At 41.7% G+C, this 19,371-nt stretch overlaps 1 protein-coding gene and 1 non-coding gene across 3 annotated transcripts; one reads left to right on the plus strand and one right to left on the minus strand.

Moving 5' to 3' along the window:
• Nucleotides 1-3,438: 3,438 nt before the first annotated feature.
• On the minus strand, nucleotides 3,439-9,086 carry CUNH18orf21 (chromosome unknown C18orf21 homolog). 2 transcript variants are annotated; one of them, XM_045886828.3, is made up of 5 exons: nucleotides 8,786-8,985; nucleotides 8,673-8,695; nucleotides 6,485-6,684; nucleotides 5,538-5,734; nucleotides 3,439-3,639 (listed from the first exon to the last, which is right to left on the minus strand). In XM_045886828.3, exons 1-5 carry the CDS (start codon nucleotides 8,860-8,862, stop codon nucleotides 3,486-3,488), a joined length of 651 nt encoding a protein of 216 aa, XP_045742784.1. In that variant the 5' UTR covers nucleotides 8,863-8,985; the 3' UTR covers nucleotides 3,439-3,485. The 2 variants fall into 2 exon arrangements, with proteins under 2 accessions (XP_045742784.1, XP_045742786.1); XM_045886830.3 differs by lacking the exon at nucleotides 5,538-5,734 and having other exon boundaries at nucleotides 8,786-9,086.
• A 2,696-nt stretch (nucleotides 9,087-11,782) lies between these two features.
• Nucleotides 11,783-11,892, plus strand: LOC123853300 (U6 spliceosomal RNA). Its single transcript, XR_006793084.1, has one exon. It is a non-coding gene; the product is annotated as a U6 spliceosomal RNA (small nuclear RNA).
• Nucleotides 11,893-19,371: the final 7,479 nt, after the last annotated feature.

Below are 19,371 nucleotides of genomic sequence, written 5' to 3' on the forward strand. Positions count from 1 at the left end.
AAATCTGAGTAGTGGTCACTGTTAAAAGTCACCATTGTGCTTTCTGCAAATAAGTCCAAGGGGCTGTGCTGAGGGAGAGAACAGTGGCCTACAGATTGTCATCAACTATGTGACACCAAAGTTCTTTGTGACACGAATGAGGCAATCATTAACTCTCTTGCCCCTTTCCCACCCATTCCTGATTAGGTTTTCTTCCTCAGCGTTCTGCCCACCCTGTCCCTCTCTGGATGGTGAGGGCCTCTTTTTCATCCTCATAATGGCTGCCTTTAGCGTAGGGTTGCTGCAGCCCCCAGGGTCAGTGGTGCTCTGGTCACGTGTCCCAGGCTCCATATCCCCTGACTGGACAAAGAGCCCAGAGCTAAGTGGAGCTGTTTTCGGGAAGCACCCCAGTAAATATATCAGTGTATGAACAAGCCCTATGGTGATGGGATGGACGTCCAGGAGTTAGAGCTGCACAAATGCACGTTTGCTGCTTCTCTTTACGAGACTATCATTTTCATTTAATCCTGAGTATCTACACTGTAATCTGTTTAGGAAATGTTTCATTTTCATTTTTTTAAGAACAGCTTTACTGAGATAAAATTCACATACCACAAAATTCACCCTTTTAAAGTGTAGACTTTAGTGGTTTTTAGTATTCAGAGTTGTGTGGCCATTGCTAATTCCAGAACATTTTCATCACCCTAAAGAACTCCATACTCATTAGCAGTTATTCCCTCTCCCCCCCCCCCCCCTCAGCCTCAGGCAGCCACTAATCTATTTCTATGTATTTTCCTATTCTGAGCATTCCTTATAAATTGAATCATACATTATGTGGCCTTTTGTGTCTACTTTCTTTCAATTAACATATTTTCAAGGTACATCCGTGTTCTAGCATGTATCACTAATTCACTTTTATGGCTGAATGATATTCCACTATATGGATATATCATATTTAGGTATCCATTCAGTAGTTAGGTTGACATTTGGGTTGTTTCTACTTTTTGGTTATTACAAATAATGTTGCTATGAATATTCATAAACAAGATTTTGTTTTCAGTACTGTTGGGTATATAACTAGGAGTGATATTGTGGGTCCTATGGTAATGCTATGCTCAACTTCTTGAGGAACTATCAAATTCTTACAACATGGTTGCACAAATTTTACAATCCCAGAAGCAGTGTGTCAGAGTTCCAATTTCACCACATTCTCATCAACACTTGTTACTGTCTGTGATTTTAGCCACCCTAGTGGGTATGAAGTGGTAGCTCGTTGTTTTGATTTGCACTTCCCTAATGACTAATATTAGATGTAAGACGTTGAGCATCTTTTATGTGCTTATTGGCCATTTGTTTCTTTGGGGAATTGTCTGCTCAGAATCTTTGTCTGTGCTTTGTCTTTTCATTATTGATTTTTAAGTTTTTCCTACTCCTGGATATAGGCCTCTTAAGAGATATGTGATTTGCAAACATCTTCTCCCACTCCGTGGGTTATCTCTTCATTTTCTTGATGCTGTCCTCATTTGAAACACTCAGGTTTTTAATTCTGAACTCCAATTTATCTATTTTTTCTTTTGCTGTTTGTGATTTTGGTGTCATGGGTAAGAAACCATTGCTTAATCCGAGGTTATGAAGACTTAGTTCTAGGTTTTCTTCGGATTTTTATGCCCACAGTGTTATTTTAGTATTCTCTTTAAAGATGCCCCAAAACCCTTCTGCCAAACAGAAAAGAAAGTCAAGAATCCATGGTATTTTTCATTTGCCACTGAGGTAATGTGAATAACTTCCCACCCAGAAGTTCTTGCTTTTACTACTTTTTATCCTTTTCCCAGTCAGGTGGCTGAAAGGACCTTGGTTCTAAATCTGGTATGTAACAAGTGGGCTAAGGAATTCAAATGTAAATGTAGTGGTTTAGGGATATTTGCAGAGCTTGTGCTCTGTGCTGGGCCACAGCAAATGAGATCATGTAGGCCTGCAAAGAGCTCACAGGCAGTTGGGGACAAAATCAGAAGCAGGAAACTACAGGGTCACCAGCACTTTGATAAAGTGGCCCTTCATAATGCAGTAGGGTTGGAGTGGAGGGCAGTCTGCAAAACCATGCAGAGGCCCAAAACTGGCAAGAAAATGGTATGTCCTAAGAACTATAAAGAGCTCACTATGGGTGATAAGGGAGAGTGGTAAGCAAACAGAAGAGCAAGGAGAAAAACAGATACTCCAGTGAGAAGTTAGCCAGAAAGGTAAGGTACCATGACCAAAGTATTGTGCTAGATGCCCTGTACACACTGGGAAGGCCCAGCTCCCTCACCTATGGCTCACAGGCTAAAGAAGTTCAGAATGATGACTCTTGCCATCCCTCTCTAATGCTGGCACTGTTAGTATTATTTCACTTCATAGAACTACAAGACCAACTCGTTAATAACCTTGGCCTTTCAGTTTGCCAAGCCCTAAAGGGAGAAGTTTAAGTTTTAAATTTTTAAACAGCAGAGAGAGTTTGGAAACAGTTTATAAAGTATCTAAATTACTTAAGGAATTTTTAAAAGACAGGTTGAATACAACCCTAGCCTATCATTTTAGTGTATCTATGTTCCAGAGATTTAACGTAGCTAAACTGTTCCTATGTTGTATTCTGCTCTAAATTTTAGACCTAGAAATAAGTCTTCACCAGAGCAAATAAAATGCCACTTGTGATAAAATATTACTAGGAACAATAGGAAGTTGTGAAAATGAAATCTGGGGTATCAGAATGATTTACAATTAAGAATGCTCCATATATTTACTTTTGCCTGCAAAACAGGAGGAATGTTCAGCTTTTATTTTTTAATGTTCAGCTTTTACTAATACAGTTATGCAGATGATTGTGGAAAAACAAGGCATACGTGATCCTTTTTCTGAATTAGCAATAAAGCAGAAGACGCCTAGAAAGGAGTGAGCAGGCCCTCTCATTAAGGTTTCAATTTCCTTATGAAAGAAAATGACATAATGCAAACTGCTAATTAAGGGAAGATAAAACAATATGACCACTCAATGTCCATAATAGCTTTGCTACTTACAAGGACCTCTCCTATATTTTTGATCCTCACAACCACCTGTGAGGTAGGCAGGTTTCAGTTATTCATTTTCATGAGGTATTCTCTCCATAAACACTGAAAAATGCCCAGAAAAGTTTGTTCGTGGACCCCAGGTTCCATGTACTTAAAGAATAAATAAATGGTTTTTGGGTTTTTTTTTTTAAGATTTTATTTATTTATTTGAGAGCGAGCAAGCAAGAGAGAGAGAGAGAGCGCACAAGCGCAGGGAGAGGTAGAAGCAGACTCCCCGCTGAGCAGGGAGCCCAACGTGGGGCTCCATCCTAGAACCCTAGGATCATGACCGGAGCCGAAGGCAGATGCTTATCTGACTAAGCCAACCCGGTGCCCCAGAATAAATAAAAGTTTTAAGAAAGATGTTTTTCTGACTAACTTTAGTTTCAGAAATTGCATTAAACATTTATTTTCACAGCCCATCCTTTACAAAGATAGTAAGAAATTTCTGAAGTCCACCTTTGAATTCTTTTGGGATTCACTCTGACTAAGCAACATTTTTAGTTGAGAGAAGTGCTTCTTTGTTTTGCTCACATTCTTTGAGGAGCAAGTGGGTGCTGACTGTCCAGATGTAGGTGTCCTGAAAACAAACATAAAACCACACTTAGGTATACTGGTAAGTTTAAAAAAATGCTTTTCCTGCTTAGCCTAAATAATTGCTACTAGAATCCTTTTCTACTCTTGTGTATTATGGCCATAAATGAGCAGTGGCTGAACCCAGCATTCACCTTACTACATAGGCTTTAGGCAACATTCAGGAGGTCACTGGGTGGTTCTGGAAGTTTCTATCACACCTGAAGAAGGTTAAAGGTAAAGTGTCATCAGGCCTGAGTTCCCTTTAAGTCTGACATCAAGATTCATGACAATTCTAAGGACTTTAAAAACCTATTCCTTCATGGCTCAAAACCACTTCCTCTCTCAAAAATGAAGAACTTCAACCTACACATGCAGGTGCCACTCCACTGTATCTCCCCACCTAGAACTGAACTCCATAGGGCAGACTTTATACTACTAATTATATATTCCGCTACTTCTTAACAGTGCCAGGCACAGAAAAGGCCTTCTAAAAATATTCGCTGGATAAATGATTCCCAGTCTGCTATGTGTGTATTTCTGTTTCCTTCTATTTCATGCCCTCCAATTGTGTTCCACATCCACGAAACTTTATTAGGTTTTGTCAAGTCTGATCCCTCTTCTACTCCCCATCTGTACAATAAATATGAAATATCTCTCATTCCTGCATATATCTAAGCAGCAGTCTGGACTAAATGCAAGTGAATTATTTTAAATATGCCAAATTCTCTTTTATCTACATTTAATCCAATAAAGTAGAAACTTCTATGAATTCCTATCATGCCAAATATCAAAATAATTAAATCAAAATATAGAGAAAAGTAGACTTGAAATTTTAGTTCTTATCCAATTTTATAAATGTCAACCCAATATAAAAAACTCAATGCAGTAAACAGATAATTCAGTCCTTGCTGAATTTTGCTGTTTATGTTCAAGAAACTACCAGACTCAGTTTCTCTTTTGGTATAAAATGTTCAAAAATTCATTTCCCAGTTTCTATGAAACTAAATTTACTATCACACTACAACTAAATTTACAACACACTATCAACTACAGTACAGTGCTCAGTCATACAGTTAACCTAGTAGCAGCTGACAAATCCCTATTCAGTGAGATTTCCACAGGAATTTCTGACAGAGGAAATACCAAGAACAAAGGTTTAGAGCAGGAAAGTAAACTGAGTTTACTTCAGTTCAGTTTTGCTAACACATAGGATGAATTAAGGCAAAGTAAGAAGGCAGACGCACTGGTGCCAGGTAGGAAGGGCTGGGAAGCCATGCGGGAACATTTGATCTACATGCTGTAGCGTGAGATGGTAAAGGCTTCTAATCAGAGCTGTGCTTTAGGGAAATTATCAGACTAGAAAAGTTTGAAACTAGAAGCAGAAAAGTACTGTAGTAGTCCCAGCAAAAGCTGAATACAGACTGAACACAGCAGGAGGAAAAAAGGAGAACAGATGCAAACCCCATGGAGGAAGGACAGAGAGACACTAGTGACTGACTGGACAAGGACCAAGGGAGTAGTTGTCTACTCTACCACCATTTCAGGTCAGACTGTCTACAAGGGCATGTTCACTGACGGAAGAAGGAACTTAGGAGGATGAACAGGTTTGAGTAGTCAGCTGTGGGGACATGTTGGGGGGATAAAGCAGATATATTTAGCAGCAGCTGGGAACAGGCAAAGGGAGAGGTTGGAAGTAGAGGAAAAGAGCTGGAAGTTAGAAGCAGAGGTGAGAACAAAAGATATACGAGCATATGACATTAAAGAAAAGGGTATGGAGGGGAAAAAAAATGGGCACAAGGCCTGAACTGCGTGGCAAATTTAGGGAGTATATATTAAACAGAGGAAAGCAGAAGAAATAAGAGTTCACACCAGCAATGCAAATAGCTTAACGAATTAAGATACCTGAATATCAAGGCTGGGCTCTTGCCTTTGGAACCACACTTCTGATTTAAGTTTGCAGAACTCGGAGTCTTTCTCTCTGGTGTCTTCAGGCTGAGCTTACTCGTAGGAGTGGTAGGACTGCTCTTCAGTGCTGAGAGAAAGCTTCTACTTTTACCATGATGTTTAACTGTTCTGTTGCATGTTTTACAAGTAGTCAACTACCGTAAAAAGAAGAAATATTGGGCCTGATTTCTCTTATAATTTAATCCAATAAATTACATGTTCATTAAATTCTTGTATGTAAGGGACTACACTAGGTACGAGCGGGTAAGACAGGCTGCCCTCAGGGAGTCTGTAATCTAGCAGCAGCAATCAGACAAGATACAAATATAAAATGAGAAAATCTACAATTAAAAGTTACTGGCTAAACATTTGTATTTAATTTAAAACACATTTTATTTTTATTTATTTATTTTAAAGATTTTATTTTTAAGTAATCAGTTGACATTTAACTTTTGTCTCAGAACTCCAAGCTGTTTTCCAATAAAACATGGCAAATTATCCCTGAAAATCTAAGTGACCCCTTCAAAACCTTAGTGATTCTATATTCTATAAATATAGGTCTAAATCAATTTATAAAACCATCAAATGAGTTCTCACCTCTTTACTTCATTAATTCCAGAGGCTGACCTATCATGGTCAGAATTTCATAATGTAACTAATTGTCAAATCACTGTGTGTAAACTTGAAAATAACATATCAACTATACATCATCAAAAATTTTTTTAAAAATAAGTTTTACTTTTGATGAAACATCAATCACTAAAAAAAAATTTATGTATATATATTGACAATCTATGTATACTGTCACAAACCTCTGAGTTGTATGTAGCCTGATCCTTAATCAACCTCATTTTAAGTACAAGAAAATTCTTGTTTATTTATACATACTGGAATTGAAATCTTACCAATACACTTTTGGAGTCTTTGTATTTTTTCACAATTTTTGCTTCTTTAAAACTGAGTGTATAATTTCTTGCCTCTCGGTTAAGAAGTTTTTGTATTTTGGGTGTCAGTTTGGACTTGGGTTTGAGGCGCACTCGAGAGTTATCCAAAACCAGCAACTGGAAACAGTATGGACATGTTCCTTCAAAAGTTATGTTATCATCTGAAATAATACAAATGAAACTCATGATTCAGCAAATCAGAAAATTTTGTTACCTCAAACAGCCAATATTCTGTGATAAAGTATACTATTTAATATGAACAGATATATATTCTCTTTAAGCAAACTCAAAATATGAGAACTTGCAAAAAAGACAAATTGGCATTAATTTATTGTGCAAAATACTGTAATTCTATCCATTCACTCCTTTTAGCAGCAGACAGGTTAAGTCCCCACTCTTTGCTACCTTACTCATTACTTGTTACTAAGTAAAAAAAGCTGTCTCACCAATTTTACAAACATATTCATCACGAATCAGTAAATTACACTGTCATTTTCACAATTTTGTGATTTGTGGGCCAGGCTTTCTGCAGGTAGCTCTCAGTACAAGGTAACAGGAGAACAGACTTGCCCCAGATTGTCTATGCGATCAAGACAGCCATCTACCATGTTAGGCTGAGGAGTCATAACTAAGGAGTAAAAGAGCTGCTATCTTTAAATAACTCACATTCTAGGGGAGCCCTAAGCAGACAAAAATAAGACTGGTGACAAATGTAACAGAATATGATTAAAATGCCCTGGAAACTATTAAACTCTGTATGGACCTGCCGAAACACTCCTAAGAAGTGGCTTGACAAAGGTCAAATACTCCAAACATCTGTACTTGGAGATGGCATCCATTACTGGTAAAGGGCTTTCAGGTGGAAGTACAGTGAAAAAGAAAGCACAGCTATTAGGGAAAGGTGAGGGTGTGGGGGTGATGCAGCTGGAAAGGAAGGTAGGCACACCATGGATTTATTCAACAATTATTTGTTAGTGAGCACTCTGCTAAGTATACAACAACTAAGGACCGTGCTTGTAACTCACTTCTGCCAAATGTTAAATTCATTCATATTTATTGAGTGACTGTCAAGTGCCAGGCACAGTTCTGGGTACAACAGACAGAACAGTGAATAAAGGACAATTCATGCAGAAAGTAAATATAGCAACACCAAATGTGTAGCGCGGGGAAGAAAAAAAGACAGGGATAAAGAGTAGCAATGGAGCTGCCCTGGTCTTAGTTAAGGTAGCCAACGAAGGCTTTGTGGCGGGGCATCTGTAGAGAGCAGAAGGACACAAGGAAGGAATCCACGCAGGTATGTGAGCTAAGAGTTCCAGGCAGAGGAAGGGCAACTTCGAGGCTGTGAAAGAGCAAGGAGGCCTAACAGTGGTTGGAGTTGAGTGAGCAGGTCGGAGAGGTAATGTGGGCTTTTGATGTAGGGCCTCGTAGTCCTTTTCAAAGATTTTCACTTAAAAAAAAAAAAAGATTTTCACTTTTACTCTGACATGGGAAGTCATTTGAGAGTTTGTGGCAGAGAAGGAACATGATCAAGCTTAGGTTTCTCCTGCGCTCACATGGCTGCTCAATTGAGAATGGATGTAGAAATGCATGAGCGCTGCTGGCAATAACCCAGCCGTTGACTCGGTCCAGGACGCTAAGATGAACTGGTGAGAAGCAGCTTAGGTTCAAATATGCCAAAAGGCGTATTTGCTGGCCAGTGGCTTGGGGAGGGAGGCTATTAGGGAGTCACGAATGGCCCCAGGGTTTGGGGGGCTGAGTTCACTCTAAGGATGGAATTACCATTTACTGAATTGGGAAGAACTGGAGGAGGACTGTGTTGGGGGGTAAAGCTCGAGCTTTGGCCTGACAGACATTCAAAAGGTGTCAAGAAGACATCTGGCTATGAGCCTAGAATGGGGCGAAGTCCTGGCTGGGGGTATAAATTTGGAAGCCATGAGACTGGATGAGAAGCCGTCACCAAGGAAGTGAGTGTAACTAGAAAAGACGTCCAGGGAATTTGGGAGTTTTCACGAAACAGAAGCCACTGGGGGGTTTTATGAGAGCAGTGGGTCCGTGAGATTTCTCTTTTGCGTCATCCTGAGCGCTGCGCGGAACGCAGGGGAGCGCGGCGACGAGAGCCTGACCCACAAGCGTCGGACGTTCTCCCTACCGTGTGACGAACTGTAGGCCCAGCTGGAAAGGAGAAGGAGACCGGTGAGGGAGGAGGGAAGACCCCCGCCGCCGCCGCCGCCGCCCGCCTCCCCTCTCCCGCCCCTCTCTTACAGGAGATAGCGGGCCTGGCCCGGGCAGCTCTCGTGTAGTTGCCGCGCCGCAGCCTCAAGGTAGTGCTTCTGCCTCATCGTTACCGCCACCCCCACGCCGATAAGCCGAGCGACAAGAGGAGTCTCCGGAAGCCGGATTCGCAGGCTGCCGGACTTGGACCGCGGAATCCAAGCTCCTTCCGGAAACCGGCGCCCGCGGCTGAGGAGTTCCGGTTTCCCTCGCCTCCGGCCCTGCCCCCTAGGCTCCGCCCCGTCCCCGCGGGCCCGAGCGGACCCGCCGCAGACCTGCGCCTGCGCGGAGCAGTGTGACCAGCTGGGGTGGCGACGTCCGCTCGGGGCAGTTCGGCCAGCCTCTCTTTCTCGCTCCTGATAGCGTCTTCTGTGGTACCCCTGTTGTCATTTCCTCAGCCCACGTCGCCTTCTAGATTCTCCATCCGGGGTGTTGGTTGGGGCCGGGCAGGCGGTGTGCGGCCCGCAAGGAGGCCGCCGGTGGCGCGGCCGCGGGCCTGGGAGGGAAGAGCAGGGCTGTCCGTGCACGAGCCAGCTTACCTTCTTTCCCCGTTCTTCATGGAACACGGCAGAAAGTTAACAGTTCGGTGTTGCGCAAACAGCGCTGTTACGGAGTTTGGAAGCATTGCTATCGTCCAGAAGGAAACCCCATCCCCATATAGCAGTTGCTTCCCATTCTCCCCTCCCTCCCAGCCGCTGGCGACAACTAGTCAGCTTTCTGGCTCTATGGGCTTACTCTGGACATTTCTTGAAAATGGAATCATAGGTGTGATCTTTGTGTCTGGCTTCTTCCACTTAGTATCATGTTTTTTAGGTACAACCACCTTGTAGCTTATATCAAACTTAATTCCCTTTTATGACTGAATATTACATTGTATGCATACCAAGTATTGTTTATCCATTCATCCATGATGGACATTTGGGTTGTTTCTACCTTTTGGCTGTTGTGAATATTGCTGCTAGGAACATGTCTGTTTTCTGGGGTGTTTTTTTTTTTTTTTTTTTTTGGATAAACACGTAGGAGTGAAAATGCTGGGTCATATGGTAATTCCATGTTTAACAAGGATTCCAATTTCTCCACATCTGCCCCAACCCTCATTTTCCACCTTTGTTTATTTTTTTAAATTTATTTTTTATTCTAACCATCCTAATGAGTGTGACTGTAGTTCTGATTTGCATTTCCTAGTGAATAATGAGTTGAGCATTCTTTCATGTGTTTGTTGACAACTTGTATATTTTCTTTGGAGAAATGTCTATTGAAGTCCTTTGCCCATTTTAAAATTGGGTTGTTTGCCGTTTGTTGTTGAATTGTTAGAGTTTCAAAAAATAAACTCTGGAGACTAGGCCCTTATTTAGCCTTCATTTTCAATATCCAAAAGGACTCAAATTGAGATAGGGAAACTGAAAAGGATTCCATTTTTAGAAAGACTCCATCTCTGCTGTTTTTCTGCAAGGCCCCATTTGCTCATTATATTTCACCTTGCTTCTGAATAAACCAAAGAAGCTATGTTCCCACTCCAAGGGGGAGGCAAGAAAGTTAATCATTCTTTGAGTTTTGTCCTAGGCATCCAAATACCTGATAACATCTAAGAAGAACTGAATCTCAAACATGTTCCAGGACATTAGATTTGAACAAACCTCACCCAACACTGGCATCAATACCCCCACCTTCAATGACTTATGAAATAACACCTATTACTCACCTGTCACTCACCTTTGAATTCGACCCTACCCTGGATTCCTGAAGGAACATGTACCCTGGACCGCCTTCCAAAATGAACCCCTCACCCCAAGTGATGAAGAGGCTCACTCTCCTTTCCTTTCTGAGTCTCCCAGACTCTCCATCTGCTATACTCTGTCACTTACACTATTCAATAAACTGCTTTCACTTCCCACTTCCTGATTGCTCTCCTGCACAAAGCCAAGGATCCTCTTACCAAGAGGTATCCTTAGCCTCTGGGTCCTCAGACCTGGCCTGTCTACGTCAAAATGGTACAGAAGTTTGTAAAGAGAAAAATATATTTACATCTGTATAGACATATTTTAATTTTTCAAAAGAAAAGTTATTACATCTGCTCTTCTCACCTTCCCATCCTACTTCTGTGACTGATCAGCATTTAGTAGTTGGGTATCTTCTCCTCTATGTCCACACGTAAGTAAATGGATGTGTATAAATCCCCTCTCACCACACACACACACACACACACTAAAAAACCAAACATACACAAAAAAAGCTAAACCAAAAATAGAAAGTCCCTTACTATATAACTTGCCTTTTTCCTTAACCACAGACCTTTCCAGGTCAGTACATATATTTTTGCAACAGCAAAAAATCTTATATATTCTGGTGCTTTTTATTTCTTTTGTCTGAATTCCTAAAAGAGAAATTACAGAGTGGAATGATGTGCACATTTTTATTTGCCAGCTCATCCAAAATAGGTTGTAGCAATGTGCACTCCCAGCATCAATATCTGAGAAAGCTGGGTCAGAAGATATGATGGCCATTGGTTCACCTAAATACTAGTCAGATAAAGTCTCTTTTCACATGTTCCTTGATGCTTTGCATTTTCTCCTGTGAAGAGAAATCTTCTGTTGGGTTTATCAGTTTCTAAGAGATCTTTGTGTCTTGGGAAAATTTATCCTCTTCTTGTCACATATAATGCAATACTTTCTTACCTCTTATCTTTGGCATGGTTTATAGCATTTTTGCCATATAGGACTTTGTATGTGGTCAAATGTTTTTCATTATTGGGTCTGGGTTTCCTGTATAGCTTTAAAGATTTTATTTATTTTTTTGACAGAGAGAGAGAAACCACAAGCAGGGGGAGGGGCAGAGTGAGAGGGAGAAGCAGACTCGCCACTGAGCGGGGAGCCCAATGTGGGACTCGATCCCAGGACCCTGGGATCATGACCTGACTTGAAGGCAACCACTTAACCAACTGAGCCACCCAGGCACCCCTCCTGGGTAGCTTTAAAAAAGCCTCATGTAGCGCTTGCTTTGGCAGCACATATACTAAAATTGGAAGGATCCAGAGCAGATTAGCATGGCCCCTGTGCCAGGATGACATGCAAATTTGTAAAGCTCTTAAAAAAATTTTTTTAAATAATAAAATAAAAAAGCCTCATTTATGCCAAGACTAGACAACTAACGATTCATCCAAATCTTTTTCTCATACTTTTCTAGTTTAATTTCTTCCATGCACATCTTTAATCAATACGAAATGTATTTTTACTTAAGTATAGGGTAGAGATCTGACACATTTTTCTAGATGGTTAGCAAGTTATGTGGATATCTCTTAGTAGGTAAATTACTCTTTTGCTATTGGAATTGAAGTTTAAAAAAATGTAATGGACACTGAATATGTGGCAGGCACTTTTCTAAGCATCTTACTTGTAACTCATACAGTCTTCATAACCCCATGGCATAGGTGAAATGCCAGTTTATCACATAGAAGCTTTTTAACATCGCTGCATCTGTTTCTGGATTCTTCATCTGCTTCCGTAACCAATACAGCAGAAAAGAGGAGAGATGCACTGTATGTGCACGCACGCCTACTTCCCCTGCCCCCCAGCACACTTCCCTTCAGTTCTTCTCTCGCCTCAACACCACACTCCTATATCCAGATGCCTCCTCAGCATCTCTGCTTGCATTGCAACTTGTCTTCTCTGACGCAGGGCGGCCCAGACGGCACTCGTGATTTCCCCCACCAACCTGCCCAGCCACCCAGTCTTCCTCTGTCTCAGCCCCACCCAGTGTCATTGCTGCCTCCCCTTCCTACCCCTTGCAGCCAGTCTGCCCTGGACTGCCACCTCCCCACCAGGAGCAGATCTGCTCACTTCTCTGCACACCTTGGCCATTCTTTCCTTTTGCCTGCACCCCTGTCATGGCCCCTGACATTTTCTCATCCTGCATCCTCTCTCGCCTGCTTCCTCTCTCCCAGTCCATTCTTCATGGAGCAAACTGGCCTTCTTAAAATGTAAGTCATTTTTTTGGGACAGGGAGTATCCTTGCTCAGAGTCTCTGGGCTCCTCATTGCACCTGGAACACTATCGCCTGGCTGTGTTCTGCAGGTTCCTGCATGGCTGGCTGCTGCCCCACTTCAGACCTCACCTTGTCTCACCTGCCCACCCTGAGCCTTGCTACACTGGCCTTCTCTGTCACTCAACATGTCCTGTTCAGACCTACTGCAGGGCCTTTGCTGTTCTCTGCTTTGAGTGAGGATCCTTCCCATGGCTGCTTTTCCTTATCATTCCAAGATCACCTCAAATATCACCCCCTCAAGAGGCCTTCCTTCACTACTGGAATAAACTCTCCCCCAATACATACACCCTTGCCCATCAAGTCACTCTCTGCCATAATTGGTTTTTATTATTGTCATTGTAACCTCACTCTCTGAAATTATTATTCATTCACCATTTACCTGTTCCCCTCCTGAATGTGACCGCCTGGCAGCAGGACTTTTTGGCTGCTCTGTACATGGACCCCAGCCCAGGGCCTGGCACAGAGCAGGGGCTCAATAAGGGTTTGCTGCAAAATCATACTGGAAGGAGAGGAAGTTGAAGGGGTCAAAAATAAAACTAGAGGGGCACCTGGGTGGCTCAGTCATTGAGCGTCTGCCTTTGGCTCAGGTCGTGATATCAGGGTCCTGGGATCGAGCCCCGCATCGGGCTCCTTGCTCAGCGGGAAGCCTGCTTCTCTCTCTCCCACTCCCCCTGCTTGTGTTCCCACTCTCGCTGTGTCTCTCTCTGTTGAATAAATAAATAAAATTAAAAAAAAAAAAAAAACTAGATTGACCATGAGTTAGCAATTGTTAGCAGTGAGTTTGGATGTTGAATTTTGTCAAATGCTTTTTTTTTCTTTTTTGAATCAATTGAGATATAGTTTTTTCCTTTATTACCTAAATATAGGACGTTATACTGATTGATCTTGTCATACCAACTCTGTATTCCTGGGATAAAATCCATTTTCTCATGATGCATTTGTGTATTGTTGGATTTGATTCACTTACATATATTTTTAAAAATTTTTTAAAGTTTTATTTACTTAAGTCATCTCTACACCCAACATGGGGCTCGAACCCATGACCTCAAGATCAAGAGTCTCATGCTCCTCTGACTGAGCCAGCCAGGCACCCCAATTCACTTATATTTTATGAATGTTTTCTGTATTTGTGTCATGTAAGTTTTAGTGTCAGAGATATGCCAGTCTCACAAAACAAGTTGAAAAGCATGCCTTTCTCCTTCGTATTCCAAAAGAGGGTTTTTAAAAAAGATTTATTTATTTACTTTCGAAAGAGAGAGAGTGTTCAAGGGAGAGGCAGAGAGAGATGGAGAGAGAGAATCCAAGCAGACTTCCTGCTGAGTTCGACCCTGAAATCATGACCTGAGCCAAAATCAAGAGTCGGACACTTAACTGACTGAGCCACCCAGGTGCCCCCTGAAAGAGTTTTTTGTAAGATTGTTATTATTTCTTCCCTAAATGTTTGATAGAATTCACTAGTGAAACCATTTTGGGCTGGGGTATTCTGGAAGGTTTTTTGATCACTAATTCAATTTCTTTAATAAATCTAAAGCTATTCTATTTCTTTTGTGTTAGTTTCGGTAAATTGTATTCTTAAGCAATTTGTCTATGTCATCTAAACTGTCAAATTTATTGGCATAAAATTTGTAATATTCTCTATTGTCTTTTTCATGTCTGTAAGATCTGTAGTGATATCCCCTCTTTAATCTCTTACTGGGGTTCTTGTTCAGGGTAAGAATGGAGCAATCACACTCCATCCTGCCTCTCCCACTGACTGTAATCATTAAACCCAGACAGACTGCATAGTGCACCCATAGGAAGACTGAAAAGTAAATAATAGCAGGTTGAATGAAAAGAGGACTTAAAGTGCCCGTGAACTAGAGGTGAGTTTACCACTATTGTTCCTTTGATATCTGCTGGCCTGAATGCAATGCAGCCTGAAGCCCAGAAGTGGGAAGTGGGATGTGTGTAGGGAGAGCTCCAGGAGAAGCCCTGGAGTTCTGGCTGAGTAGCTGGACACACCTAACCCTCAGAGAGAGGGTGTGGAATTCTCCATTTTGTTGTTGTTGTTGTTTTCTTCTCCCCATTTCTTGAGCCTTGGCTGCCAAGCCGTCCCTTGTTGGCCACAGCAAAGGCCACAACAGGAGCCAGGAGGAGCCGAATTCTGAGGAAGGGGAACATTCCTTTCCAGCCAACCAATCTCTCTTGCTTTTCCTCCCCTCTCTTTCTGCGTCCTACCACTTGGCCAAAGATAGGAATAGTCACAGAGGAACACAATGATGGAGTAACTTTCTAGCCCCAGCTTTCTGGCCACAGAACCAGTACTGGAAAGTACTGGGGAGATTATGGAGAAAGAAGAGCTCTTTCTTAACTTTATAGGAAAATCCCATTAAGTTGTATGAGAACTTCCAAGCTCACTGAGCTGTGCATACATGGATCTGATCAGTTTAGCAGTGACTTTGAGAACAGAACTAACAGACCATTGATCAGGTTCCAGATGACCACTGGGTAGTACATATTTAGGACCTACCCTAATGGTTCTGCAAAAGCTTTAGAAACTGAACCTAAATTTGAACAACTCACAGAGAGCAGGTTGAACTTGTAGTATGAACCTAAGCAGGTCTATTGCCTAAAACAAAAATAAGTACATTCTCCATAGGATTTAAAAAAGACTTGGGGTCTCATTACATTATATTCAAAATTTCCAGGAGACAATCCAAAATTACTTGTCATATGAAAAACCAAGAAAATCTCAACTCACATGGGAAAACAATCAACAGACACGAACAGCAAAATTGACAGAGATGTTGGAATGATCTGACAAAGACTTCAAAGCAGCTATTGTACAATAGCCCTACCAGTCAGTCACACTCTTGAAATGAGTAGAGTTAGCAAACTTTCCCACAGAGGGCTTGGCAGTAAGTATTTGAGGCTTTGCAAGGCATGTGGTCTCTGTTGCATCTACTCAATTCTGTGAAAGAGCCACATACAGATAGCCATCCACAATATAAAAACAAGTGAGTGTGGCCGTTTCCCAGTAAACCTTTATTCATGGGATTTGGCCCATAGACTACAGTTCACCAATCCCTGAACTATAGTGTTTTTTAGATATTTTATTGATTTTTCTGTGTTTACTTGTTCTAAATATTATCAAGAGCAGGATCTTAAAATCTTTCACTGTGATTTTGGACTTGATTATTTCTCCCCTTAGTTCTGTTAGTTTTTTCTTAAGCTATTTTGAAGCTCTGATATTAGGTGCATAAATACTTTCATTGTTATGTTTTCTTGATCCATTGACCCCTTTATCATTTTGAAATTTCCCACTTTATCTCTAATAATGTTCTGCCTGAAAGTCTATTTTGTCAAATATTAATATAGTCACTTCTGATTCCTTTTTTAAAAACATTCTATTTATTTATTTATTTATTTGAGAGAGAGAGAGCATGAGCAGGGGAGAGGCAGAGGGAGAAGCAGACCCCCCGCTAAACAGGAGGCCCCATGTGCAGCTTGATCTCAGGACCCTGGGATCATGACCTGAGCCGAAGGCAGATGCTTAACCAACTGAGCCACCCAGGCGCCCCAGATTTCTTTTTCTTTTTCTTTCTTTCTTTCTTTCTTTCTTTCTTTCTTTCTTTCTTTCTTTCTTTCTTTCTTTCTTTCTTTCTTTCTTTCTAATTGAGGTAAAAAACACATAACATTAAATTCACCATCTTCCCCATTTTTAAGTGTCCAGTTTGGTAGTGTTATGTATCCCCACACTGTTGTGCTACAAATCTTTAGAACTGTTTCATATTGTTAAACTGAGATTCCTTACCCTTCAACACTAGTTTACCCTCCTTACTCTCCCTAGCCCTTGGAAACCACTTTCTACGTTCTATTTCTATCATTTTGACTACTTTAGATACTTCATATGAGTGGAATCATACTGATTTTGTCCTTTTGTGACTGGCTGATTTCAATTAGCATAACGTCCTTGAGGCTCATCCATGTTGTAGCATGTGACAGGATTTCATTCGTTTTAAAGGCAGCATGATATTCCCTTGTGTGTATATACTAGATTTTCTTCATCCATTCACCTGTCAACGGACATTTGGGTTGCGTCCACTTCTTGGCTACTTTGAATACTGCTGCAATGGACATGGGTATGCAAAGTTCTTTTTGAGATCCTGCTTTAAATTCTTTTATTTATTTATTTTTAAAAGATTTTATTTATTTATTTGACAGAGACGGAGATAACGAGAGCAGGAACACAAGCAGGGGGAGTGGGAGAGGGAGAAGCAGGCTCCGGGCTGAGCAGGGAGCTCGATGCGGGGCTCAATCCCAGGATGCTGGGATCATGACCTGAGCAGACGCTTAACGACTGAGCCACCCAGATGCCCCTGCTTAAAATTCTTTTAGATAAATACCCAGGAGTGGGATCGCTGGATTGTATGGTAATTCTATTTTTAAATTTTTGAGGCACCTCCATACTGTTTTCCATAGTGGTTGTACCTTTTCATAGTCCTGTCACCAGCTCATGAGCATTCTGATTTCTCCCACCCTCACCAACACTTGTTATTGCATGGCTTGTTTGTTTGTTCAGTAGTGACTATCTTCATGGATATGAGATGATATCTCACTGTGGTTTTGATTTGCGTTTCTCTTATGATTAGTGATGTTGAACATCTTTTCATGTTTGCTGGTTACTTCAGATTTTTTATTCTTCCTCTCTGCCTGGTGTAACTCTTTCTATCCTTCCACTTTCTTTTTTCTTTTTATTTATTACCATTTTTAAAATTATTTATTTATTTGAGAGAGAGAGCACATGCAAGAGCATGAGTGGGGGACAGAGGGAGAAGCAGGCTCCCCACTGAGCAGGGAGCTCAGTCCCAGGACCTTGAGATCATGCCCTGAGCCAAAGTCAGACGCTTAAAGACTGAGCCACCCAGGCGCCCCTGTCCTTTTACTTTCACCCTCTTCATGTATTTGTATTCAAAGTGCATTTTATTTTTTATTTTTTGGTATATAGCATGCAATTGGGTCTACCAGACTCTGGTAGGCTGCATAATGGCCCCCTGAAGTTGTCCGTGTCCTAATCACCAGAATGTGTGAATATGTTGTTGTACATGGCAAGAGGCATTTTGCACATGTGATGAAGGTTACTGACCTTAAAATGGGGAGGTTATTCTGGATAATCTGGGTGGGCCCAATCTACTCATATGATTCTTAAAAGCAGGAAATCTTTCCCAGGTGGGTCAGAGAGATTTGGTAGTGTTATGTATCCCCACACTGTTGTGCTACAAATCTTTAGAACTGTTTCATATTGTTAAACTGAGATTCCTTACCCTTCAACACTAGTTTACCCTCCTTACTCTCCCTAGCCCTTGGAAACCACTACCAAATCTTTCCCAGGTGGGTCAGAGAAAAAAAGGAGGACAAATTTGAAGCATGAAAGGGACTCAACCCAAAGTTGTGGCCTTTGGAGATGGAGGAAGGAAGCCTCAAGTCATGGAATGTGCCCGGTGGGAGCTGGGAATGATGCTCAGCTGACAGCCAGCAAGAAGGCAGGACACTCGGTCATAGATCTCAAGGAACTAAATTCTGTCAACAACCTGAGTGGACAGAAAATGCATTCTCCACTCCAGCCTCTGCAAAAGAACACAGGCTGTGAATACGTTGACTTTGGCCTGGTGAGACCTCTACAGGACCTCTGACCTCCAGAAGTAAGATAATAAATCTGCGTTGTTTTAAGCCACTAAGCTTGTGGTAATTTGTTGTGGCAGCAATGGAAAACCAATACAGCACATATTTAGGGGTTCATCCTCTGCACGGATTCCTCCCTGGATTACCCCTCTAACTTTCCAATTCTCCTACTGTCCCCTCCCAGGCAGTTAGGCTGTGGTTCTCTGCAGTAGGAGCAGCTCCTGGCTTGGGGGGCTGCCCTCGGGGGGGAAAAAGCCACCAACTCCTAAATCTCAACAATTTCTATTCATCTTTCAAGGTTGCTCTCCTATTCAGTTTCTGCCTTCGTTTGGTCATTTGCCAAGGCCTTCAAATACTGCTTTTAAATGTTTTGCTCAGTTTTTTTTTTTAAGATTTTATTTATTTATTTGAGAGAGAGAGATAGCGAGAGCAGGAACACAAGCAGCGGGAGTGGGAGAGGGAGAAGCAGGCTCCCCACCAAGCAGGGAGCCCGATGCGGGGCTCCATCCCCGGACCCTGGGATCATGACCTGAGCCGAAGGCAGACGCCCAGCGACTGAGCCACCCACGCGCCCCACCTTTTGCTCAGCTTTTATAATCGTCATCTGCAGGAAGATTAGTCCACGGTTACCAAAAGCTGGGACCTCATTATACTCTTCTGCCTCATTATACTCTTTTACGTTTGCAATTTTCCTTGGAAATAAATTGTTAAAAATTAGTTTGTGCCATGTCTTAATTTTTCTCATTCTCATTAATCTGAAGGCTCAAACGGAGTTGCCTTGTCTTAGTATGGCACTTTAAAAAATGAATAAAAGGCAAGTTTTCTGACTTTTGATGGGGGTGGGAGGTGGAGAGGACCCCAACCTTAGCCCCCAG

This window comes from Mirounga angustirostris, unplaced genomic scaffold, assembly GCF_029215605.1.
Source record: "Mirounga angustirostris isolate CCGP_5_RB_7025 unplaced genomic scaffold, mMirAng1.0.hap1 SCAF_14, whole genome shotgun sequence".
NCBI lineage: Eukaryota > Metazoa > Chordata > Mammalia > Carnivora > Phocidae > Mirounga > Mirounga angustirostris.